We start from the raw sequence: 26,369 nt of genomic DNA, 5'->3' as shown, positions 1-26,369 counted from the left end.
AGAAGGATTTTAAATTTGTATACTAATGGCAAAAGTATCAGCTGGTATTGGCCAGAAATTCACTGATAGCACAAAAACTAGCCAATACCACTGATAAAGATATTTGGGCATATCCCTAATACCAAAAGGAATTGTATGGTTGAGGGATGACTGACAACACTGCAGGTAATGGAAGTCATCCCCTTGGGGTCATAGTATTATTTTCAAACAGGCTGGGGTGGAAACGGTTTCATCCTTTCCAGAAACCTGACATCTCTCTGGAAGTTCACATGCAGAAAGGCCCTGTTAATGGAAGCCATAGCGAACCATGCATATACTCACCACCAAGCAAATCTCTTGTGTCCCCAAAAAGGGTCCTTCAAGTGAAGAACGATCTTCGGCCTATCAACATTGAACAAGCACATTGTTTGCCAAAAGTTACGGATAACTACCATTCCCCAAGTACATTCAATCATTTCAAAAGGGACTTGGACGTTTCTATAGATCTGGAAGCTGCATACTGGCATGTCCCAATCACTGTTCCCATCCACCCCTTCCTAAGGTTCCAGATAGGCAAAGATACATATAGTTACAAAGTCATGCCCTTTTGGCATAACATTGCCCCAAGAATTTTTTTTACAAAATTGTCTGAGTTCTCAAACAGTAGTTCGAGAACTCAGACAAGAAGGAATACAACTACAGGCAGTCCCCCGGGTTATGACGGACTCGGCTTACGAAGTTCCGAGGTTAAGGCGCTTTTCAATTATATTCATCAGAAATTATTTCCAGGGTTACGACGCATGTTCCAGGGTGCTCATCTGGCAGAAGAAATATGACACCAAACATGCAAAATAATCAATTTCTGGGCTTAGCCTGTGTCGCTCCGTGAAATGGTTCCTTTAGTACTCATTTCTAAGGTATAAATATTGCTATAAATACCAGAGAAAAAAGCTATATGGTAATGCCAGAATAGTCCGGCTCGCTCACCTTTATTTAAGGTGTCGGTTTGGTATCTGGGGCGAGTGAAACCACTACCAGAGGTCCCCCTGCCATTTAGTCTCTTCCTTTCTCAATATCCCTCGTCTACAGAGGAGCCGTTCCAGGCCCCCGCTACCCGCTACTGCTACAACTAGCGCTTCGTTTAACATTCCTTTCGATAGCACGACTTCGCTAACGCGTTTTTTCTAAGTGTAGTGATTTTGCTTCGGAATTTCTCCTTTTTGCATCATGGAACGTCAGGTAGATACTGCATCTAAGTTGAGTACTGCAATTAATGTTTGGTATTATTTGGAGGTAGCGATAGGCATGATAAACTGTTTTAAAATAGGTTATATGCGGGAGCGACAGCCCGCGCGTTGCCGCTCCCACGCCGCCATTTCATGGCTCGCTACCTGCGTATATCTACGCTCTTATCATACACCAATTGGTCTCCTATATTAATTGGAGTAGATTCTCAATCATTTAGCAGTTGTATATATATAATTTATAGATGCATTTTTATTTGTCTAATTTTTTAATGTTTAGTCCGATCGCGGGGGATAGCCTACTGACCGAATCGCATGCTTTCGGGATGTAGCCTACTCAGTTAGCCCTATTCCTTATCGACCAGATATGGGCCAAGGTTATAACCGACCCCCTGTTCTGTTCTCACGAAGCTGGACCCAGCATCGGGATAGCTAGGTGCATTTAGACATGTGATAGGTATCGATCCACACCTATGGGATTATTCACCGTTGCATGTACATATTAATACACACATATATTAACATCAACTATTTTTATTAGGACTTGCTACTCCGCCAAGTATTTAAACCGAAATACCTTGTTAACACTAGCCTTTCGGCCTTGTGCCTGTGTCTTGGATTTCCATCCTTCATCCCTGTGCAATGGGGACGGCTTGAGACCACCTAAATCTTTTAGATTATACGTTTCTGGCACTGCCGGAGTCTAAAGGGTTTCATAGCCTCCCTTCCCCATTATCCCATCACGGATGATACAATGGGTATAAAAGCTGGGCTCCGGAGCTAGTGAGAACAAGGTTGCATGTTATCTTAGAGTATATGTATGCTGCTGCCGGAGACAATAGCATAATGCATGCACCCCCGGACTTGTCTCCGGAGGGTTTATAGTGATACTCATGTATCATTTGACTTGCAGGTCTTGCATTGTTTGGAGGAAGGGTGCACCGCCGTCCTTCAGGAGCCCTGCGGTCATGTGGTGTGCCGTACCCACGCCGGTTGTGCGGTCCAGGTGGGAGAGATCTTAGTCTGGCACCACGAGGGCTGTGAAATCTGCTACGGCTTGGTGAACGAGTTCACCTCCGAATCGGTAGGTATCACTCCGGACAGTGACACAATGATACAGTGAGAATTGGCTGAATATAGCATGTAAATTCATACTAGGCTAAGTATAGTTTCTAGTTAAGAATTGACATAACTCCTTTTACAGGGTCTCCAAGCGGTCAGGGACATGGCGCTGACTATCCTGAAGGTCTGGGTTGGTGGTTTCGGCCGCAACGCCAAGAAGGCCCAGCCGTACATGCTTTCGGAGGAGATGGCTGGGCTCATCTACCCTGGGGCCAAGAAGTCGGCGGCGGTAGAGGCAGCGGTAGCAGCCCCCATCATCGCCAAGATCCAAGCGATGACCGTGCACGTGCCGTAGGAAGGTCTCGGCGAAGAAGTCGTCGGAGATGTGGCAGCTCTCGACCTTGACCGGGAGCCCATGACTGTGGACAACATGGGCGAAGGTAGGGATGGTAGCGAGGCTGGTAGTGTAGGGGCTCAAGGCTTGCTCTTGAGCCCATCCCATTCTTCTTTCTCTTCTACTACTTCCTTTCAGGGGTTCACCGGGAAGCTTCAGTCAGTTAGACCGAAGTCAACCTCGGTGATCCCCAAGGTAAAAAACCCAGTTGACTTGAAGGCCTTGAAAAAGTCCTTGCCAAGACAGAGGTCTGGAACCAGCCGCGTCGCTAAGCCATTGGCTACTAAACCTGAGGAGGACAAGGCAAAAACTACTCCCCCCGTCTCAGGGGTCGAGAATGAAGGTTCCTAAAGCTAAGGCCCAGCCCTCTAGCTTTGACCCAGAGGCATTTTCAGCCAACATGATGGAGCAGGTGGGAAGCATGGTAGGGAACTTGGTCCAGACCAAGTTCCAAGAAATGCTCTCCCAGCTGTCATCCACGCTGGAAGCCTCAGGCCAATCCATCCAATCCTTAGCGGAAAGGATGGTGACCCAGGAGAATCTAGTTGCGGGTCTCCGGTATACAGTGGCAACAGGACTGCCTCAGTCAGGACAGGCAACCCATCCCTTGCCAATGTTGGACCCTTCAAACCTGCCTCCTTCAAAAGCAACAATCCATGGAGGTTAGCAGCATACGCACCGTTCGTGGACGGTATGCTGACAATTGAGGGTTGCGGAACTCGAAGACTGGAAGACTTTTGAGTTCCATCCTCCAGGGCTCCAGTTCCCCTTTATTGGCTACGTCCGTCTAACGGAAGACGCTATGATAAGGGAGGACAAAATCTCCAGAGAGACTGTCATCTTTCCCTGGGAGCAAGCACAACAAGCTTGGCTCCGGAGTCTGACAGAGTGGCGATGCGTCAACACTAGGTTGACGGCCCACAGGAGTCCCTTTACTATATTTACAGTAGATGAGGAGACTCCAACCCCATGCTTATCCAAGGTGGCGGAGCTGACTATGCAGGCAGCCATGAAGGACGAATCCATGCCCCATTTCCGGAAGACGGATTTACCTTCCCTTCTGGTCCCCGGAACCACAGACTGCTGGGTAGACGCGCCTGCCACTTTCTCGGCAGGTAAGCTGACGCCGGACTGCGGTAACACGCTGTTCAGCGAGCGGCTCCCTAGACTCCTGGACAACCTAATCAAAGTGGAATACGACGCTAGATTAAGGCTCAGCAGGTCCCTCAACTCCGCCACCATGGCTGAAATGACGTCCCTCAGCTACGCAGATGAGCTGTTATACAAAGTCCTTACCAAGTCACTACTACATACAGAGCAGTGTGACTTGTATGACTTCATAAATTGTAGGAAGCACATTCTGGCGGACGCATCAATCCGCCATGAACCTAACAAGCTGATTGGATCCTCCATCTGGGGAACAAACCTTATCCCTGATTCCGCCATTAATGAAGTTTTGGCGGAAGCTGCGAGGGTGAACCAGAGTCTCAAGATCCGTTGGGGGCTCATTCCAAAAAGGAAGCCTGAGTCCACCGGATCGAATCCCAAAGGAAAGAAGAGGCTGAGGAAGTTCCAGCCCTTCCAAGCCTCCCAACAACAGACAATGGTTCAGGCGGTTCCGGTGACTCAAGTAGGTCAACCGTCAACATCGAAGGCACAACTGCAACAGCAGTATGTGCTTTTGGCTCAGCCGCCACAACAAACCCAGGCTTCGACCTCCTTCGCCGTCTCTCCGGCTTACAACGCTACCTTTGAAACTCAAACGTTTCAAGGATACAACAGGTTCGCCAGAGGCAGCCCCGCCAGAGGAGCCTTCCGTCACAGAGGCAGAAGAGTCTCCAACCGAGGCAAGGGCTTCCGGGGAGCACGTGGTGGCCGACCATCTGCCAACAAGTGAGAATCCCCAGGTAGGAGGGAGGCTATACCTCTACTGACATCGGTGGGGGTTCAGCACCTGGGCACAAAGTATCGTGACCAAAGGTCTGGGATGGAGTTGGCTACAAGGTCCTCCCCCATCCAACACCTTTTACCAAAAACCGACAGCGGAACTGATAGAGTATACCTGAGAACTACTTCAGAAAAGGGTAGTGTCACGAGTCAAAAACTTAAAGTTTCAAGGGTGCTTGTTCAGCGTGCCAAAGAAACTCAAACAAGCTAAGAATAATCCTAGACTTGTCCCATCTAAACTCATTCATTCATTGTGACAAGTTCCGAATGCTGACCGTTTCGCAGGTGCGGACCTTGCTTCCCCGTGGGGCCGTCACCACCTCTATAGATCTTACAGATGCCTACTATCATATCCCGATAGCAAGACATTTCCACCCATTCCTAGGCTTCAGACTAGGAAAGAAGGCTTATTCCTTCAAAGTAATGCCATTTGGGGTCAACATAGCGCCCAGAATATTTACAAAGATAGCGGAAACAGTAGTCCAGGAATTGAGGACTCGGGGAATAATGTTAGTAGCCTATCTGGAGGACTGGCTCACATGGGCCACAGACGTTGAAGAATGCCGCAAGGCGACGGTCAAGGTAATAGAGTTCCTGGAACACCTAGGTTTCCAGATAAACAGGAACAAGTCCCGGCTAACTCCGGAGTCATGTTTCCAGTGGCTAGGAATCCAGTGGGATCTAGACACTCTCACTATCAATTCCGCCGACGAAGTGAAGAGAAATAGTCAAGGCCACAAGACAATTTCTCAAAAACAAGCAGACGTCCCGGAGGAACCAGGAGAGAATCCTAGGTTCACTCCAGTTTGCATCAGTGACAGACGTGCTGCTGAAAGCCAAACTAAAGGATATAAACCGGGTTTGGCGTTCGAGAGCGAACTGGAGATCCCGGGACAAAATTTCATGCATCCCGGCGATCTTACGCAAGAGACTCCGCCCCTGGACAGAGATCAAAAGTCTGTCGAAAACAATACCTTTGTAATTTCCTCCTCCGGCTCTAGTAGTCCACACGGACGCCTCCTTGAGCGGCTGGGGCGGATACTGACAATACAAGAAAGTATGTACAGGGAACCTGGTCAGTGTCATTCCGCCAGCTACATATCAATGTACTGGAAGCTATGGCAGTGTTTCTAACCCTGAAAAGACTTTTACCAGCCAAGAAAATCCATATCAAGCTGGTATTAGACAGTGCAGTGGTGGTCCACTGCATAAACAGGGGAGGCTCCAAATCGAGCCATGTGAACCATATTTGCCCTAACAGACAGGAACCAATGGCACCTATCGGCCACTCACCTAGCGGGAGTGAGAAATGTAGTGGCAGACGCTCTGTCGAGGTCCACTCTGCTGGAGTCGGAATGGACTCTAGATGGAGAGTCATTCAAATGGATCTGCCAAGAGGTGCCAGGGCTTCAAGTGGATCTTTTCGCCATGGAGTCAAACCACAAACTACCATGTTATGTGGCCCCCAACCTGGACCCTCTGGCTTATGCCACGGATTCTATGGCAATAGAGTGGAATATCTGGAAGAGAATTTATCTCTTTCCTCTAGTGAATCTACTACTGAAGGTCCTGAACAAACTCAGGACTTTCAAAGGTCACATTGCACTATTGGCCCCCAACTGGCCCAAGAGCAATTGGTTCCCTCTACTAGTGGAATTAGGACTCTGGCCCCAGCGGATTCCCAACCCCAAACTGACGTGTCCGCTTTCTCAGGAATTCAGAAAGCCCTAACTTTATGGACTTCATGAAGTTTGCGGCACAGAAAGATGCCAACATTGATCCTCAGAACATCCGGTTTCTAGAATCAGATAAACGAGAATCAACCCTGCGTCAATATGATTCAGCAGTAAAGAAGTAAAGAACCTTATTCGAAAAAGGATTAGCAGCAAGTATGATTACTACAACCAAATCGGCACTTAAGAAAATTTTCCAATTTGGATTTAATATTGATCTGACAGATTCATATTTTTCATCTATTCCAAGGGCTTGTGCTAGACTTAGACCAATAGACAGACCTCGAACGGTTTCCTGGTTCTTAAATGATGTCCTTAATCTAGCTTTGGACACTTAATGAATCATGTTCTTATATAACGCTCCTAAGGAAAACATTATTCCTAATAAGTCTAGCCTCAGGAGCCATAATTTCTGAACTGTCGGCCCTTTCTAGGGAACCAGAACATATTGAGTTCCTCCCCTCAGGAGAACTACTACTCTTACCAGATCGTAAATTTTTGGCTAAAGATGAGGACCCACAAGATAGATGGTCTCCATGGAAGATTGTCTTCTTTCTCAGGACCCGTCCTTATGTCCAGTTAATTCGCTAAGAGCTTACTTAAGCAGAACTGCCTCAAAATCTTCAGGTCCCTTGTTTATTAGGGAAAAGGGTGGCACTATCTCCCTAAGGGGAATCAGAAAACAGATTCTATATTTTATCAAGCAAGCTAACCCGGAATCATTTCCACGGGCGCATGATATTAGGGCAGTAGCCACCTCAATGAATTATTTTCAACATTTGAATTTTGACGATCTCAAAAAGTACACAGGCTGGAAATCTCCGACAGTATTTAAACGCCACTACCTAAAGTCGTTAGAGGCCCTTAAATTCCCAGCAGTGGCAGCAGGGAACACAGTTTCCCCTGACACTGCATAGAGCAGTAATAATTAGTTAAAGTAGCCTAGGTCTCTCTCTACATCTCTCTCTCTCTACCTGCCTCGCTAGCATTCTTGACCTAGCTCGGTTGTTACTGGGTTGCACATTGTATCTTGACTTGCACCTGCAATGTATCATGATGAATTTGTTTGTACATATGTATTTCTGTGCTTGGCCGTGTCGCTCCGTGAAATATCTGGGTCTATAATCGTGTAATTAAATTCCTGTTATTGGGGTGTGATTTCTTTAAATTACTTGTTGGGTTATACTACCCTAGTTAGTAGATAAGTTTTATAGAATACGGATTATTAAAATTCTCATATTATTAAGGAATTTTATTACTTGTAGATTAAATAACTGATATTAAATAGTATTTAATGTTATTCAAGTTTCAATTTCCTTACAGTAATTTATCTACACTAACTTTCCAAGCTGGTGGGGCCAATTCTCTGTTACCATTTCACGGAGCGACACAGGCTAAGCCCAGAAAAGGGATTTTGACAAACGAAAAATCTATTTCTGGAAGGTGACCTGTGTCGCCCAGTGAAACCCACCCTCTTATTTCCACACCCTTTCTGGCCCAAGCTTGGGTGCTATCTACAGGAATGGTAAACAAAGCGCTAGTTGTAGCAGTAGCGGGGGCCTGGAATGGCTCCTCTGTAGACGAGGGATATTGAGAAAGGAAGAGACTAAATGGCAGGGGGACCTCTGGTAGTGGTTTCACTCGCCCCAGATACCATACCGACACCTAAATAAAGGTGAGCGAGCCGGACTATTCTGGCATTACCATATAGCTTTTTTCTCTGGTATTTATAGCAATATTTATACCTTGAAAATGAGTGCTAGAGGAACCATTTCACTGGGCGACACAGGTCACCGTACAGAAATAGATTTTTCCTTTGTAAAAATCCCTTATTGGAAAGTTTTTTTGATGAAAAATTGAATAAGAATGCAGTTTACATAGTTTTGAATGCACCCAAAGCATTAAAAGTAAGGTTTTCTTTGGATTTTTGACGATGTTCACTGGTTGATCTGGGGCCCACAAGAAAAGTGTGCTTGAAAAACCTAAGACCAATGGTCAACAGAGTACAGTCAAAAGGTTTTATAATAGATTTTTAAAAATCCCGCCGCACACCCAGGAGATGCTTTCAGTGGCTGGGACTGTGTTTGGAAACACTTCAATGCCTGTTGTCTCTCCCAGACATACTGAAAACAGAATAAGGCACATCCTCAAAATTTTCCTTACACAGCCTAGAGTTACCAGGTGGTAATTAAAATGTATGATGGGCCTGCTGCAGTTTGCATCAGTAATAGATCCAGTACTCGGATTGCAACTAAAAAATGTGAACAAATTCTGGCTGTCAAATGCAAGAAAAAAGTTGTGAGAACGACCTCATCAAAAGATTAAAGAATTTGGGGAGATACTTCAGCCTTGGACCTGGAAGGAATCTCTGGAAAAACAGGTCACCCTAACTCCTGCATCTGTACTAGTGACACTGTACACAGATGCCTCGTGGACAGGTTAGGAGGATCGTCAGGTGGGAGGGAGATCATCCGCTACTCGGGGAATTGTCATATCAATTTCCTGGAGATGTCTGACTTTTTGTCTCAAAAAACTCAAACCTCCAGAAGAGAGAGACTTTTGTTGGTTCTAGGCAACGTGACTGCAACGTCCTACATCAAGAGGTTGGGATCACATTCACCTCCTCTCAATATGATAATGCTAGCCTTCCTTCAGATGGCACAAGCAAGGAAGTGGTACTTGTCTGCAGTTCACCTCACTGGGTCTCTCAACATAATAGCAGACTCTCTACCAAGAAAAATGACAGCCTCAACAGAGTGTATGTTAGACAACCACTCTTTTCAAACAATAGCCAACATTCTTCCACAACCAGAAGTGGATCTGTTTGCCACAAATGAGGATTAGAAACTCCCAATGTGTGTGTGTCTGAACTTCAACAGTCAAGAAACAGCAAGAGATGCCTTCCTACAAGAATAGAACAAATGGAGGATGATATGCTTACCAGATTTCAAAGGTTTTGAGCAAGCTTCTCAAAAGTAACAGCTTACTTAATAGCCCCAAGTTGGCAAAATAGGCATTGTATCCTAATATTCCAACAACAGGAGAAGAGATCATTTTCACTACAGTCCGCTGTTCTATCCCAGATAGTAAAGGGGAAAGTTGTCTATGCATCACACATTCTGAGTCGAGACCTTTATGAATGGCTTTTAAAATATTGTCTACCAAGAAAATTACTCACCCAATATTGCTAGGTACCAAGTGCAAAAACTACAGACATCGTCTATCTGACAATACCAGTCCACATGGAAAATATGGTTAGACTATATCCATATTGAGAGCTCAGTTGAAATTTATGAAAACACTCAAAATTTCATATGTACCTTTTTGAAGACAAATGCCTTTGCTCTTACAACAGTCATGGCATAAAGGCAGCATTAATGGAACCCTTGCTTTATGGTTTAAGGATTGACTCTAATATGTATAGAAATTGTCACTTCCCTTCTGCAGCCTTTTGCACTACAAAGAACTGTTCCCGAAAGGTTGCCAGTTACATACTTGGTCCCTGAACAAGGTGCTTAGTACAACCACAATTCATATACTGCAAAATGTGCCTTTCTTTGTTGTTTTAGCTTCAGGAGCTCATATTAGTGATCTGGGCTCTCTTAGATGGGAACGATACATCACACCGACAGCTGACCATCAATTATTATTGTCCCCTGGTCCATCATTCATAGCCAAGAATGAGAATCCTTCAAGAAGGAAATCTCCTATTTTTATAAGAAAACTCAATTTATCAGACCAGAAGTCATGGCAAACATCCCAGAGGGTCTGATTCTCCTACAACCTTAGCACAAACAAACCACTCTCCCTACAATGGGTAAGAATGATTGGGGTAAGAATGATTGTAGTGTCTCATTAAAAAGGCAAATCCACACTCCTTTCTGAGGCCACATGATATTAGTAGGGTAAGAATGTCGTTGGCCTTCTTCAGAAATGTATCTTTGAGGAAGTCTCCTAATGTGCAGGGTGGTCATCAGAGACCTTATTGGTACGAGCTCGAACAAATATGACTGTACTGTGTATCAGTAGGTGGCATGGTTAGTCTTAACCCCTAGGCACTACACCAGAAAACCAAGGGTCTTATGGATGGTGAGTATGCTAACTATTACAGGGAGAAGGGTGACAGTACTGCAACCAAACCCAGTGTGCATAGGTAAGCCACTGTAGAACTACATCCTAAAACATCAGTCCATGTATAGTTTCTTGTTCTTTGATACCAAAGCCTGAGGATTATTTGGAGTAAAGAATGAGGCTTGAAATTTATGGCTTGACCTTGAACCAGAAATGGTTTTTCTTTGGGGTGTCAGGATTAAAAATTGAGAGCTTAAGCTTTTTTGTCACCTGTTAATTTCTTTATAAAGCTCCTTGAGGACGAAGAAGCGACTACTCTATCAAAATAAAGGTTTTGACACAGGAAAATATTTGGTAGTCACTGTTGAGTCCTCAAAATCCTTCCACTTCCGTGACAAAAACACATGGGATTTGGGCAAGAGATCATTCTGCATTGACTAACAGAAATAATTCTTCTTGGTCTCTGCACAGGTCTGCTGTTCACACTGTGGTGGACTGTGCATGTGCATTAATCACTTCTTCAAAGCAGGTTTTGACAATGGACGAACCTGGGTATACTGTCTTGCTGTAAAGATTTGGGAAAGTGCCCCCTTATCTTTGATTCCATCACATACTCCAAGTGTTACAGTTTTAGCACTACGACACAATACCTGGCCTCAAGACCAGCTATAAAAGAATTCTTTGGCATTAGTTTGGTCACCATGGAGCTCTGGTAGACCATGGAAGGGTAACTCTTTGAGGACTCAATAGCAAATACTAAAAATAGGTTTTTCTTATGTTAAAACATGTTTTTGTGTATGTATATTTAAGGTTTTATACTTAAAAAAATAATTGTTTTCCATGTGCCTAACTAATGAACACAGAAGTAATAAATAATTATAACAGTGAAAACTATCCATCTGTCATGCATAATTTACAAATAAAATCTATAGTACTATCTTTTGAGAATATTTGATATATTGGAAGTTGCTTGATGATAGATATATGTATAGAAAAATATATTGTACATAGTTTGCATGTAGATGCTGTTCTCTGCATTGTTCCTACTTCAAGATCATTTCTAGGATATTTGATTCTCATTAAGTGGATATAAGAATCATAATGCTTGAAAGTTGACTAAGACAGAATATACAAGTTGAAGCATGCTTTCTAGATGCATTAACAGAGAGAATAGATATTATGCTCAATTTTTCCAAAAGTGATTACTATTTTTTCTTTCCAGGTAACTTCCTGGTTTCCAGTCATTGAACGCCAGTGGGCAAGTATTACCCAGTTCAGGTCAACGATTGTGAGGGGATGCTCCAATGTGATCAGTACAGAAGTAGATGATATTCAGGTTTATATCATGCACCGTTTGTAATACAGTAGAACCCCGGACCTCGATGCTAATCCGCTCCAGAAGAAGCGCTGAGATGCGATTCAGTTGAGATCCGAATAAATTTTTTCCTTAAGAATAACTGAAAATGGATTAATCTGTTCTTGACCACCAGTTATTACCCTAACCTTGCCTTTTTATAAAAAAGCATTACACTTAAATTACAATTAAATTCAAAGTTAAAAAATATTGTATTAGACGTCCATTTTTATTTTTAAATGTAGTATAGTTTATAAAGAAATTGGCCTAATTCCAATGCGGCCATATTTCCGATGGTTGACCGAGTGCCATAGGCAGGGCTAGGTATAGTATGAACTGTACTGGGTAGGCACAAAACTTGTTGCTATTGATAAAACATTGAAAAACAAGCCTACTTATTACAGTATATTAATGAAATATAAAAAATAAGATGCTAAATCAGTCTCACAAATGCATCTTTCCTACCTTTCATTAACCTCCTTCTTAGTTCAGTTGTGGTTCTTAACGTTTTCCTCTTCTGCTTATCTGCAATGGCAGTCTTGGGACCCATAATTGAATCAAAATACCACAGTAGAAAGCCACAAAAACTAAGGAAATATTCCTGTACAAGTATCCTTGCTCAAAACAATATACTAGTAGAGTAAGGTGGTTTTAAACAACAATACCAACTAGCGGTGACTAACTGAAACACTTTTGTTTACAAAAATCATATGGTTCATTGGGTTGGATTTAGGTTGTTTGTTTGAGCTCTGATGCAAAATTGACTTGAAATTTGCATCGAAATCCGATTACATTGAGGTTTGATACGGTCAAGGACCAGGGTTCTATGTATATATTTGCCATAATCTGCAGCTTATAGTTGCTGGTTCTATATAATTGTGAATTTGTAGATTAAATTTTAGATTGGTACTGTTGATATATTACTATAGTAGAGTAAAGTTGACCAATAATAATTACTGCGTAATCTCTATGGTTAAATAGATGTAACATGTAAGACATTGTTGGTACACTAGTATTAAATAAACAGTTGTGACCTATTTGTTATGTTGATAGGAACTTGGGCAATTTTGACCTTGAATGTGTAGGAACATGAGCACTTCATTTACTGTATATGGGAGTGAATTTGGTCTTGCAGTGGCTATGTAAATGTTTCCTTACCCATCTTTGATACGTCAACCCTCTCTCTTTCTCACTTCACAAATATTGGAAAAATCTTCTTAAGTTATCTAAAGAAAAATTCCATTCAAGATTTCTGTTAAAAATGATGACTATTATTATTAGATTAGATTCCTGTTGAGGCAGTCCCTGGTGATCGGCCATCCGGTTTTATGGCACTTGTCTAGCACTGAAATTGGCGATTTTTGGTGTCGTAATGCATCGATTTCTGATTATTGGCCCCAGTAATAGAGTTGTGGTGCCGATCCATACCCAACAGAGGTGCCTTTTAACCAGTTATTGATGCCATAAGTGCCATCCATTGCCAAATTTTGGTGATCGCCGATTTTCACTCATCATCAAGCCGTCAGAACAGAACCCAATAACCATGGACTGCCTTTTTTGCAAATGCCTGGCTGTGCATTTTATTCTTTTTTGAATTTGGGGTTCATATGAATGTTCGCTCTCTTGCAGGCAGTATTAGATGCCATGGTATCAGTCATGTTGGTTGAAGGTTGCAGCTCCAAAGAGCTCCTTTTCCGTGTCCTCCGGCTGCGGCATTCATCGCTCATGGCAGTGGTGACGCCTAAACCATCTGCCATAGCTAAAGCTCAGATTTCGCAGTTTGTGACGCTGTTTGTTGCCTCATTGAATATCATCTATGCCATCTTTGCAGGTAAGCAGATATAGAAATAAGTTCTAACCAGGAATTGCATGTATCACTGTATTTCTTTCAGTACTAAATAGTGCACCCTTCATTTTTACCAATGCACCTTTTAAAAAGGGTACAAACTAGAGTAGTGTGTCATGCATGAGGTACTGCAGAGTACGTATCTTTATAACTGACTGTTCCGTGCCTTTAACTATTATTTTTTTCCAGTATTTGCCTCTACGTGTTGGTGAGGTCTGTGAGAATATAGAAACTATTATGTAATATAATAATAGTAATAAAAACAATAGTAATATATTTATAGTAATACAGTAAGCCCCCCGTATTCATGGGGGATGCATGCCAGACCCTGCTCAAATAGTTAAAATCCATGAATTTAACGCACCCCTCAAAAAATGTTTCTCACTACCTGACGTATCATCCTACATCAAATGTACCCTAAATTATTATTTATATTATACATATACTGTATTAATCTTTGGAATGATTTTATTTGTGATGAATCTTACCTACTATAAAGTTAGCTATATCTCCCCGCTGATTAGACAAGTCGGCGTTCAAACAAAAAATCGAATGGCTCCCCAGATGACTGTCTAGTTTACTTGTTCTCCACCTGGTGTGTTTAGAATATTTTACCTCGTCAGAATTCTCCTTGCCGCCGTTGCGGTTAGGCGATTGTTGATATTCTATGAAGTTTGGCTGTTTTACACCTGCTTTAAGGTATCCTTAATATCATTCTTTCTAGGGTAAAAATTAGCCTAAAATTACCAGAGAAAAACAAAATTAAGAAAATGTCAGTAAAACTGACTCGCTCACTCTTAAAAAGAAGTGGTCGGTATTGATAATTTAGGGGCGAAGTGTGGAACACTACCACGAGACAAACACCAATTAGAACTTCCTATCAGAATCCCCCCAAGAGAGAGCTGATACCAACGGGCGATGCAGCCTCTACTACTACTACTAGAGGACGCCACGGACAGCAGCGCCCCTAGCGGTCATCCTTAATTTTTAGCACTTGCGACAAGTCGCCATTTTCTTGTGCTCTTACTTTTTTGGATTTTATCCGTACTTTCTGCGATGGAACGCTCTGCAATTGCCACGGCTAAGTTAATTAACTCATAAGTAATATTTTACCACAGTTTTATCTTCCGGGTACCAGTATTTTCCTCTTAATAGGTCATATACGGTTCCCCGGTTGTCTCGTGGCGGCCATGCCGCCTCGTAAGAATTCCCGGTCCTCAATACTGGGACTTCTTATACTTATGGGCTTACTTTATCACGTTCATTGTTTTACATCGAGTTTTAGCTAGTTCAGCCCTCCTACCATTCTCTTAGTTTGGTATTTAGGGCTATTATTATTTTTCTGGCCCAGCATCCCGGCTCTTGCTCTACATCGGCTATCGCTGGCTCCGAGTAGGCTACTGTTTCTTGGAACAGTCTGCCTCCTCCTGGGCTTCTTTCTCTTTTACTAAAAGTGTCTCTTCCACCTTTCAGTGTATGATTTTATTTAGGGTGTTAGGCTAGCCTAGGTGCTTGTTCCGTGTTTTGGTACAGCTTGGTTCACGTGGCCCTACCACGGTTGTGTTGCTCGCGGCCTAGGCCACTTGCGGTCACGTGTTCCATAGCACCTTACCCTGCCCCTTCCCTCCCTTTCTGATATAGGGAGGAGCTGGGGGACCCCTTGGTTGTTATGACAACCCTCTATCACCTTCTCTCATCCTGTCGGAGGTGACCAGGGGTTCCTCCCAGCGGGGGGTATAGGGCGACCACTATGAGGTTCCGGGTCTCCATGCGGGTAGTTGGTGAGGCGGGAGAGTAGGCCATCCCTCCCTCCTTTCTCGCTCCCGCCGTGTTTCGCCGAGACCTTCCTCTCCCCCTCCCCAATTGCTCAGCCTCCTCCCTTACGATACGAAAGGAGCCTTCCGTCGCAGCCGGGTGGCAACCTTTGGTTATAGGTTACTGGCTCCGCTAGCGGGCGGGTGGGTACTATGATGGTGGTCGGTTGCTTGCCTACTATATCCTTATATCTATCTCTCCGCTACCATGGGAAGGGAGCCTTACCCACTTATCCTATCGCACTCGTTCCTAGTAGACGGGCGGAGAGAGCTTGTTTTATTATTGTTATTTTAAGGTATACCCTAATTATTCAGTATTTTACAATGAATTGTGTGTTATTATTTATTATCACCATCACCCCCGCCATTTTCCGTCGTGGTTTCCATTACCACCACTCCTAGTTGGTTGCCTTTTGTGCTTCCGCCATCGGCGGAATCATAACCTTTATTCCAACCTGGTTATCACACGTATTTTGGCGGGGCTCTGGTTTAATCTAACTTTATCGCTCCGGCAGCCAGCGGAGCATATGTTAGGCTGTAAGTGTTTACTTGGTACTCATGTACTTTTTCACTTACAGGCTACCAACTGCCAGGTCCCAGCGTGTAACGCGACGCTGTTCGACCCCTGTGGACACGATGAATGCAGGTCTCACGCCCCCTCCTGTGCCACGTCGTTCAACGAGACGATCGTCTGGCACCCGAAGCCTGCGCCATCTGCTACGACCTGGTCGGTCAGCTGGGAGATGGGGTAAGTCCATTATAGGCTTACTTATTATTTTACTAACTACTTCTAGTCGTAAGTTTGTTAATCCCATTACCACTATTGGCAGCTAATCTCACCTTTCTTTCAGGCTTCCGGTGTGAGGGAAGTCGCCCTCGCCACCCTGAAAAGCGTGGGTGGGCGGCTTCGGGAAGAACGCCGCCAAGGGCCAGCCCTACATTTTGGACAGGAAGCTGGCCGTCCAGATCTTCCCCGCGGGCAAGTCGACAGGTTTATGTTGACCCCTTTGTCCGCTGCCCCGCTGATAGCCTCCATCCAGCAAGACCTCAGCAGTCATTTGGGGTCGTAGCCTCCAGGAGTCGGTCCCGGACGTCGCTGCCCTGGACCTTAACCTTGAGCCTATGGCGGTAGGTGGTGAGGATTTGTTGGTTGAGGTAGGTATGTCGGGCGCCCAGGTCTTTCCTTGGGCGCTCCTGGATCTTCTCCTGTCCCTTCTTCTTCTGCTTCTTTCCAAGGCTTTACGGGATCTGATGTCCCTGTTCGCCCTCGTCCGCTCTCTCTGTACCTCCTAAGGAGAAGGGAAAGAGAGAACCGAAGACTCTAGCTAAGTCGACTTCTAGGAAGTCGTCTTCGTCTTCTGCGGCTAAGAAGTCGTCGACTTCATATGCCGATGCGGTGAAGGCAAAGCCGAGCTCTTCCCAATCAAGAGCTCCAGAAGCAAGGCTTCGAAGGAGAAGGCTCGCGCTCCCGACCGAGTCACTGCCTTCTCCCGCCTCCACTGCTTCCACTCCGGCTACGCCGGTAGGATTAGTAGCAAGCACCAGCACCTTTGATCCCTCTACTTTCTCAGCAGGGGTGATGGAACAGGTGGGCGTGCTAGTAGGCTCACAATCTCAGCACTGGGGACACGATTCGAGCAGATGTTTGCGCAAATATCAAACACTCTGTCTCAATCTGGACAGTCAATCCAGGATCTCTCTAATAGAATGAGAGAAAATGAGGACGAGTAGCTGGGCTAGCTCAGGCTCCTCCCCCAGTCTCCCAGCATCTAGCACGGGGATTCTTCATCTTCCGTCATATGACTCCTTACCAGCTTTCTCTATTGAGAAGCCCATGGAAGAGTAGCTGCCTACGCTCCATTTAAAGACGGAATGATCTCTATCTTCGGAGTGTGGAACTCGAAGGATTGAGGACTTCGAGTTTTACCCTCCGGGTCTGACGCAGCCTTTCATCGGATATGCTAGGCTGACGCCAACGGCTCTGACGAGGGAAGACAAGATCTCGAAGGAGTCAGTCCTTTATAGCAGAGATCACGCCCAGCGGGAATGGGTTCACTGCCTTGAGGACTGGGAGTGTACAAACACAAAACTCCAGGCCCACAAGAGTCCCTTCACTATTTTCGCGACGGAAGAGGAGGTTTCTCTTCCGTTCGCCACGAAATTAGTGGAGAAGTCCCTTCAGGCAGTCCTCAAGGATAGCCCATTCCACCGTTGAGGGAGGCGGAGTCTACTTCTCCGCTCTTCCCGGCCTTCGGAGAATTGTGGGAAAACCTGCCAGCTACGTTCACGCTGGGTAAACTCAAACCGGACTGCGCCATGGACCAGTTCGGTGAGAAATTACCCAGGCTGCCGGATTCCCTAATCCAGGCAGAGTTCGATGCGCGAACTAGGTTTGGTAGGTCCCTCAATTCCCTCATCATCACAGAAATGGCTGCCCTTTCATACGCTACGGAACCGCTGTTCAAGATTCTCGCGAAATCTCAGTTTCAGACGGTTCTAACGGACGCCTTTGACTTCTTCCAGGCTAGGAGGAACTGCCGGAAGCATGTCTTACAAGAGTGCACCATCAGGCATGAGCCTAATAGACTCTTTGGCTGCAAGCATGTGGGGAGCGGATCTCTTCCCAGAGTCCGCAGTGAACGAGGTTCACCACGAAGCTGCTAGACTCAACCAGAGCCTTAGAGCTAGGTGGGGTATTTCCTCAAAGAGGAAACAGGAATCCGTTCCCACTGCTGGCAAGAAACCAAAGAAGGCTGGTAAGAGGTTCCAGCCATATAAAAAACTCCAGCAACAGCAACAATTTGTGCAGGCAGTCCCAGTTACCCAACAGGGACAACCTTCCACCTCTAAGCAGAACAACCTATCCTCCTGGTGCCCCAGCAATCTCAACCATCCACTTCCTACGCTATCTCGCCAGCCTTCAACCCTGCATATGAGGCTCAAGGCTACTCTCAACCGAGAGGTAGGGCGAGAGGTTACTTTCGTCAGCGTGGCGCAGGAAGGGGTACGAGGAGTAGGCAGTTCAGAGGAGGGCGTGGTGGCCAACCCGCCCACCAGCAATGAGGCTCCCCAGGTAGGAGGAGCTGTTCCTCTTCCGTCACAGGTGGGGGTTCAGCAATTGGGCACAGAGCATAGTGTCCAAAGGATTAGGCTGGAGTTGGATCAAAGATCCTCCTCCAATCAAATCATTTCATCAGATACCGTCAAAGGAATTGATAGATTACGCGGAAGAACTCCTTCAGAAAGGAGCTATTGCGAGAGTCAAACATCTAAAATTTCAAGGTCGCTTATTCAGCGTGCCAAAGAAAGGCTCAACAAAAAGAAGGGTAATCTTAAGACTTGTCAAAGCTAAACACTCTTTCATTCGCTGCGACAAGTTCAAGATGCTTACCCTCTCGCAAGTAAGGACCTTACTTCCGCGTGGAGCCGTCACATGCTCCATCGATCTTACAGACGCATACTATCATATCCCTATAGCCAGGCACTTCCGCCCATTCCTAGGATTCAAGCTAGGAAATCAGACATTCTCATTCAAAGTGATGCCCTTCGGTCTGAATGTAGCCCCCAGGGTATTCACAAAGATAGCAGAAGTGGTTGTACAACAATTGAGAGCTCAGGGAATCATGGTAGCGGCATACCTCGACGATTGGTTGATCTGGGCACCAACAGTCGAGGAATGTCTCAAAGCTACCAAAAAGGTTAGTTCACTTTCTGGAACATCTGGGGTTCCAGATAAACAAAACGAAACTCCAGACTTACTCCGGAATCTCGTTTTTCAGTGGCTAGGAATCCAATGGGATTTGTCTTCCCACAATCTATCAATTCCAGTGGTCAAACGGAAGGAAATAGCAAAATCTGTCAGACAATTTCTCAAATGCAAACAAACGTCAAGAAGAAACCAGGAGAGAATCCTAGGGTCTCTTCAGTTTGCCTCGGTGACAGATATCCTTCTGAAAGCAAGGCTGAAAGATATAAATCGAATTTGGCGGTCAAAAGCAAACTCCAAATATCGAGACAAGTTGTCAGTAATTCCTCAGATCCTCCGCAACCAACTACGGCCTTGGTCAAAAGTAAAGAACTTAGCCAAGAAAGTACCCCTTACAATATCCCCTCCCAGTGTTAACCATTCACACGGATCATCCCTGTCCGGGTGGGGGGGATACTCTCAGTTCAGACAGGTTCAGGGGACTTGGTCAGTTCAATTTCGCCAGCTCCACATAAAAACGTGTTGGAAGCAATGGCAGTATTTCTTACTCTGAAGAGACTGCTTCCCCCAAAGAAGTCTCATCTAAGGCTAGTTTTGGACAGCGCAGTGGTAGTTCATTGCATCAACAGAGGAGGGTCCAAATCCAAGCATGTGAACCATGTCATGATAGCCATCTTTGCATTAGCAAACAAACACAAATGGCATCTGTCTGCCACTCACCTGGCAGGAGTAAGAAATGTGATAGCAGACGCCCTGTCCCGGTCAGTTCCTCTGGAATCAGAGTGGTCTCTGGACGTCAGGGTCATTCCAGTGGGTAAGCCGGAGAGTCCCAGTCTCCAAGTGGATCTCTTCGCCTCACAAGCGAACCACAAGCTCCCTTGCTATGTGGCCCCCAACCTGGACCCTCTGGCTTATGCCACGGACGCCCTGTCGTTGGATTGGAATCAGTGGAGGATTTATTTATGTTTTTCCTCCAGTGAATCTTCTCTTGAAAGTCCTAGACAAACTAAGGTCTTTCAAAGGGATAGTAGCTCTGATTGCACCGGACTGGCCCAAGAGCAACTGGTATCCTCTTCTTTGGAATTGGGTCTCCGACCTCAACGGATCCCCAATCCCCAAACTATCACAATCAGTACAAATGAGGACTGTGTTCGCTTCCTCAGGAACTCTCCAGACCCTAACTTTATGGACTTCATGAAGTTTGCGGCTAATAAAGATGCTGACATTGACCCACAGAATATTCTCTTCTAGAATCAGATAAGAGAGAGTCAACATTAGACAATATGACTCAGCTGTTAAAAAATTAGCATCTTTCTTGAGAGAATCGAACACTACAACCATGACAGTTAATTTGGCTATATCCTTTTCAGATCCTTGTTTGAAAGGTTTTAGCAGCTAGCACGATTACCACTCATAAATCGGCTTTGAAGAAAATCTTTCAAGTAGGTTTTTCAGATAGATTTGACTGAATCTTATTTCACATCTATCCCTAAAGCCTGCTAGACTTAGACCTTCTCAGCCTACTACAGTTTCATGGTTCTTAAATGATGTCCTCAAACTGGCTTCAGATACTGACAACTCATCTTGTACATTCATAAGCCCTGAGGAAGACATTATTCTTATTAAGCCTAGCCTCAGGAGCTAGAATTTCAGAACTGTCGGCTCTATCCAGAGATGCGGGTCATGTGGAATTCCTCCCATCAGGAGAAGTTCTACTTGCTCCGGATCGTAAGCTTTTTAGCCAAAAATGAAGATCCCTCTTGCAAGGTGGGCTCCTTGGAAGGTTATCCCACTTCACAGGATCCTTCTCTCTGCCCAGTATCAACTCTTAGAGCCTTTCTATCTCGTACTTCTTCTAGATCCTCAGGTGCTCTCTTCATGAGAGAAAAAGGTGGTACTTTATCAGTTAAAGCATTAGACAGCATCCTTTACTTCATTAAACAAGCCAACCCTGAGTCATTCCCAAAAAGCACATGATATCAGGGAGTAGCCACCTCAATTAATTATTTCCAACATATGAACTTTGAGGATCTTAGAAAGTATACTGGATGGAAATCCCGACAGTCTTTTAAACGGCATTATTTAAAGTCCTTGGAATCTTAAAAGTTTTCAGCAGTAGCAGCGGGAAAACATAGTTTCCCCTGATACTGCTTAGTAGTTGGTAGTAATAGATCAGGTCTCCTTTCTACCTACATCAGCCAACATGCCTCACCCTATCGTCAGGCTACTCAACATCATAGCCTTAGCCGTTGTATCACATAGTGGATTGTCCCTTATTTTTTTTTTTTTGCTAGGGACATCCACAATTGTACTGTTAATGTACTTCAGTGTACCTACCCTTATTTTTATGCTAGGGTAGACACAATATGTTTGTATATATTCACCATTTTATACTTATGATGAACTTCAGTCACAATGTGTTTTGTATATATCTTATTGAATATTGTATTGATGATGGATTTCAGTGTACCTACCTTATTTTTGTGCTAGGTAGACCTATGACATGAGTTTGTATATTTTATAATTTTGTTAAGTAAATCTCCTTTTTCCTTATTTTACAATGCTCTCTGTAATTTACTGTAATTACCTTTTAGTACTTTAGTTTACTAACGTTTCTATTATTTTTGCTATTTTAATTTATATAGTTAGTTTAAGTGCTTAATTTGTATGCTGTAATTGATTTACTTATATTATATCCATCATTTTAAATTGTTTTTTCATTGTTCCCTTTTTCCATCTTGTCTGTTTCTCTGGTACTCTTTCATAGGCCGACACGAGCTGAGCCCAGAAAAGGGATTTTGACGAAGGAAAAATCTATTTCTGGGTGATTGGCTCGTGTCGCCCTATGAAACCCCCCCTTTTTTATGGTTTGTTTTCCCCCCTTGCAGGACAGATGTTTTTTTTAACTGCTTTAATTAAGGATGACCGCTAGGGCGCTGCTGTCCGTGCGTCCTCTAGTAGTAGTAGTAGAGGCTGCATCGCCCGTTGGTATCAGCTCTCTCTTGGGGGATTCTGATAGGAAGTTCTAATTGGTGTTTGTCTCGTGGTAGTGTTCACACTCGCCCCTATTATCATACCGACACTTCTTTTTAAGAGTGAGCGAGTCAGTTTTACTGACATTTTCTTAATTTTTTGTTTTTCTCTGGGTAATTTTAGGCTAATTTTACCTAGAAAGAATGATATTAAGGATACTTTCATAGGCGACACGAGCCAATCACCCAGAAATAGATTTTTCCTTCGTCAAAAATCCCTTTTATATTATACGATATACTGTATTAATCTTTGGAATGATTTTATTTGTGATGAATCCTTCTACTATAAAGTTAGCTATATCTCCCCGCTGATTAGACAAGTCGGCGTTCAAACAAAAAATCGAATGGCTCCCCAGATGACTGTCTAGTTTACTTGTTCTCCACCTGGTGTGTTTAGAATATTTTACCTCGTCAGAATTCTCCTTGCCGCCGTTGCGGTTAGGCGATTGTTGATATTCTATGAAGTTCGGCTGTTTTACACCTGTTTAAGGTATTATAATTTCATTTGTTCATGAAACTTACCTGTCAGATATATACTATATAGCTGTATTTTCTGAAGTCCGACAGAATTTTAAAAACTTCCGACACACGCAGTGGGTCGGGCCCAGGTGGTTGGGTTAGTACCCATTCCCGCCGCTGGGAGGCGGGTATCAGGAACCATTCCCATTTTCTATTCATAATTTTTCTGTCGCTGGTGCTGAAAACACCTGTTTTCAGTACCTCCGTCTTAGGATTTTGGAAACTTCATTGCCGCTAAGTATCCTAATTGTCTTTTGATTTATTTACTTGATTTGTGGCTAGGCATACGCTATCTTAAATTGACTTTGAATTTGATTCATTTTTGCATAAAATATCTGAATCTAGTTAGGCTAGTTTCAGACGGGGTTGTCTGCAAAGATAGGGTGTGGCTACCGAAAGCTTCGGTAGATCCGCACTTGGTATGTACGAGGGGTATGGGTCTTGCTTCTTTGTTGAGATTTGTCATGTAAGGAGTGTGAGACTTTGTCTATTCCGTAAGGAAGACGTATGATTCGTATGTACGCAATTAATCAGTAAACATGTTCCTTTTTTAATTCCAGTAAGGAAGACTTATGATCGTATGTACGCAATTAATCAGTAACGCCAAAAGTCAGAGTAGTGAACCTGCTAACCTTCCTGTAGACTTTATTTTGCCTAACCCTGTAGTATGGCCTACGGGCTATGAATATGTCTACGAGAGGTGCTCGCTCTCCTTCATTGCTGTGAAGTGCTACTTCTGTAATGTTACTCCTAACCCTGCAGTGTTGCCTTCGGGCCCTAAGCAGTGTCTGTAGAGGAATTACCCTTTCTCTGATACTCTTTCGATTCGTATCTTATAATCGAAAGTGCTTGCTTTAGAGAGTAAAAGTGAAGTGCAGAAGTGCAGTGATACCCCTTGTGTAGTGGAGGGTGGCGTCAAGATCGGCCTCGTTTCGCCTCTAGGCCGGGACCTCGCTTGACTCCCAGGACCCGGGGAGGGAGCATGTCGAAAGCCTAAGGAGGGTTACAAGGAACCCCCACCGATCTGGCGTGCCTTCGGCAGTTTTCTGATGAAAATCCCCAGACTGCCAAAGTGCGTGCGCTGTGCACGAATCCTGAAAGATTGCCTCTCGTCCTCCGAAGCGTCCTCCCCATGCAGGGGTTGGAGCTTTCGGAAGGACTCGCGCCCTCTAAATAGAAGCTTTATAGAAGAGGACGCTTCACGTCCTTCTCTCTCTCTCGTTCCTTGCGTTTCAGTGAGAAGTAAGAAGGCGAACGTCGCCGCCTGAACTCGGTGTCCGTCCTTTCCACCGAGAAAAATACGTAAAAGAAGTCATAGTAGGCAGGAAGCTTTTGAGAGCGGACGCTCGGCATGGGACTCCATCCTGGCGCAGCGGACCGTGGTTCACGGCAAATGCCAATTGTGCGCTGCCAGTGGACGCCGAGCGCGCTCAGTGGACGCCGAGCGCGCTCCAGTGGACGCCGAGCGTGTTCCAGTGGACGCCGAGCGCGCGCCAGTGGACTCCGAGCGTGCACCAGCAGCACGCCAGGTGTGTCGCCTGGCTGAACGTTTCTGTTGAACTCTTCAAGCTCTTTGTTTCAGATATGGGCCTAAAGAAGTTTACCTCTACCTCCGGTGATACCTTCTACCTCACTGCAAAGAATGTGAAGTAGGCAGTGCTTCGGAGGAAGTTTAAAGTGAACAGACAACTTCTTCTTCGAAACCCATCAAAGACATCGGGTTTCGTGAAATTCAAGAGGTCTCTGTCAATTAATATTGCTTTTCGCATAGGTGGATGGAGTTAAGGAAAGCTCAAGGGAAGATCTCGTTTGCTCTACCGCAACCTTTGCCATTCGGCCAATAAATTTAAGTTGCCACTACCGCAGTCAAGACTTTGCGATAAGGCAGTTACGGGTTATGTAAGGCTCGATGTCCTGCACGTCAGGACTCTCGGCAACGTTCAGTGGGATTCTTGCAAAGGCACTCATCAAAAGGACGCTCTTCAGGAAAGCGCAAGACAGGACTTCCTTTGCCATACTGCCAATAATTTTAAGCTTTAGCAGGCATTAGTTGTGATACGGGAGAGGAAGCTGGTTGGAGAGTTTCTTCCTCTTCCCAGGATAATTTTGCAAGCTTTTTAGCCCATCTGAAAGGGTTTTTCAGATGATAGATTTTGTTAGTTTCTAGTCGGGACTACGATGCCGAATTGAACATGGTCGTTCTACCTGCCGTAAGCCCAGTCTCTTAACAGGATTCTTGCCCCTTCCTCGTTTGAGACGGGAATCGAAAAAAAAATTAAATGCTTGACTCCCTGGATTACGTTTTGTCAATTCAGTGACTTTCCCCCATTGACAATATACTTCGTTTTGTCAAGTAAGTGGGTATCCCCTCATTGACAAAATATCTCTTGTCCCGTAAATGGGTTATTCTCATTGACAAACATCTCATTAACTTGATATTGCGTAAGCGAATAAGCTCTTATTGACAAGATTCGGAAGAGCTCTCATTCGTCATTCGCAGACCTTCGTACAAAAAAAGAAATAGACTTTGTATACTACGGTCGAATGAACGCTTATGTCCAATAACATAAGAAGCTTGAGCTGACTGCTTCGATTCTCTTAAGTTTTGTTCATGAAACTTGCCTGTCAGATATGTATGTAGCTGTATTTCCGAATTCAGCTATATATATGTCTGCCAGGTAAGTATGAACAAACTTTATTGTGATATAATTTCATATTTTGCCTTGCGTTATTTTACTTCTGGTTGGTTCAAGTCATATACGCTTGCTGTAGTTACCTCTTCGGATGGCAACCGAGAGGTCTATTGTCTATTTTAAGGACATTTAATCGTTACTCCCTGCAGCCTTCCAGGAGTTTCCGATTTATCTTTTACCGTTGTATGGTAGTGTTCTGACGACACAAACGCATCTATATATTTAGCGTTTTCTGTTTCGCTTAAATATACCAGCTTGAGAGTCTTTCGGCTCAAAAATAACGGGACCTATTTCTTCGTAGAATAGGGTAGCTGGCAACCCAGACATAAAGTTAAGAGACGACGTTCGTAAGCTGCTGCTGCTGCTGTCACCTGTGTGTGTCTTCCAGTCCAACCGAGCCAGTAACAGATCGGGCGCTGTCATGCGCCGTAGGTTACGTCTCTCTCTCCTGCGGGATTGACTGACTAACCGTATCTCTGTGCTGGCGGTTACGTCTCTCCTGCGGGATTGGACTGACTAACTGTAACTCTGCCCTACATCACGGACTTTAGCCTAAGATTGAGGGATTTCTTACGTGAATGAATAAACGTTGCATTCGTTTTGCCTTACTATGTTCAACAGAGTTATCTCTTAATCCTTTCGGTGCTCGTTACCGCACGTATAGAACTACGCGTCTACCGCAACATTGCACTTTTATATGCTCTCCTGCTTAGGCAAGCGCAGCCTTATTAGGGAAGTAAGCATACTCGGGGAGGGAATGGATGAGCTTGCTTGGGGACCATTTCCTTCCTGAAGAAGTTTGTTTCCCCGAATAGACTGCAATTCAGACCACAGTTTTTTCCTACCGGGAAACTGAAATATTATTCAAGATCTAGGAATGATTTCTGAACATCTCTCAGTGCGTTTATCACCTGAGGTGATGAAAGAAGGTGCCCGGACATCTGGATAGGGTTTCAGATGTCCTGGATCTTAATC

The 26,369-nt window shown here is 44.5% G+C and overlaps 1 protein-coding gene across 5 annotated transcripts in view; it reads left to right on the top strand.

The window, feature by feature from the left end:
* LOC135224478 (conserved oligomeric Golgi complex subunit 1-like) overlaps positions 1-26,369 on the top strand; it is a 363,776-nt gene that overhangs the window by 128,624 nt on the left and 208,783 nt on the right. For 4 of the 5 annotated variants that reach the window (XM_064263481.1, XM_064263479.1, XM_064263480.1 and 1 more), the window contains exons 5-6: positions 11,653-11,766; positions 13,414-13,615. In XM_064263481.1, the coding sequence (XP_064119551.1) occupies positions 11,653-11,766; positions 13,414-13,615 (316 nt within the window). The remainder of the gene's footprint in view (positions 1-11,652; positions 11,767-13,413; positions 13,616-26,369) is intronic. The other variant, XM_064263483.1, reaches the window with a different exon arrangement.

The sequence above is a fragment of the Macrobrachium nipponense genome, chromosome 12 (assembly GCF_015104395.2).
Source record: "Macrobrachium nipponense isolate FS-2020 chromosome 12, ASM1510439v2, whole genome shotgun sequence".
In the NCBI taxonomy this organism is placed as follows: Eukaryota; Metazoa; Arthropoda; class Malacostraca; order Decapoda; family Palaemonidae; genus Macrobrachium; species Macrobrachium nipponense.
This window is presented reverse-complemented; position numbering and strand designations above follow the sequence as displayed.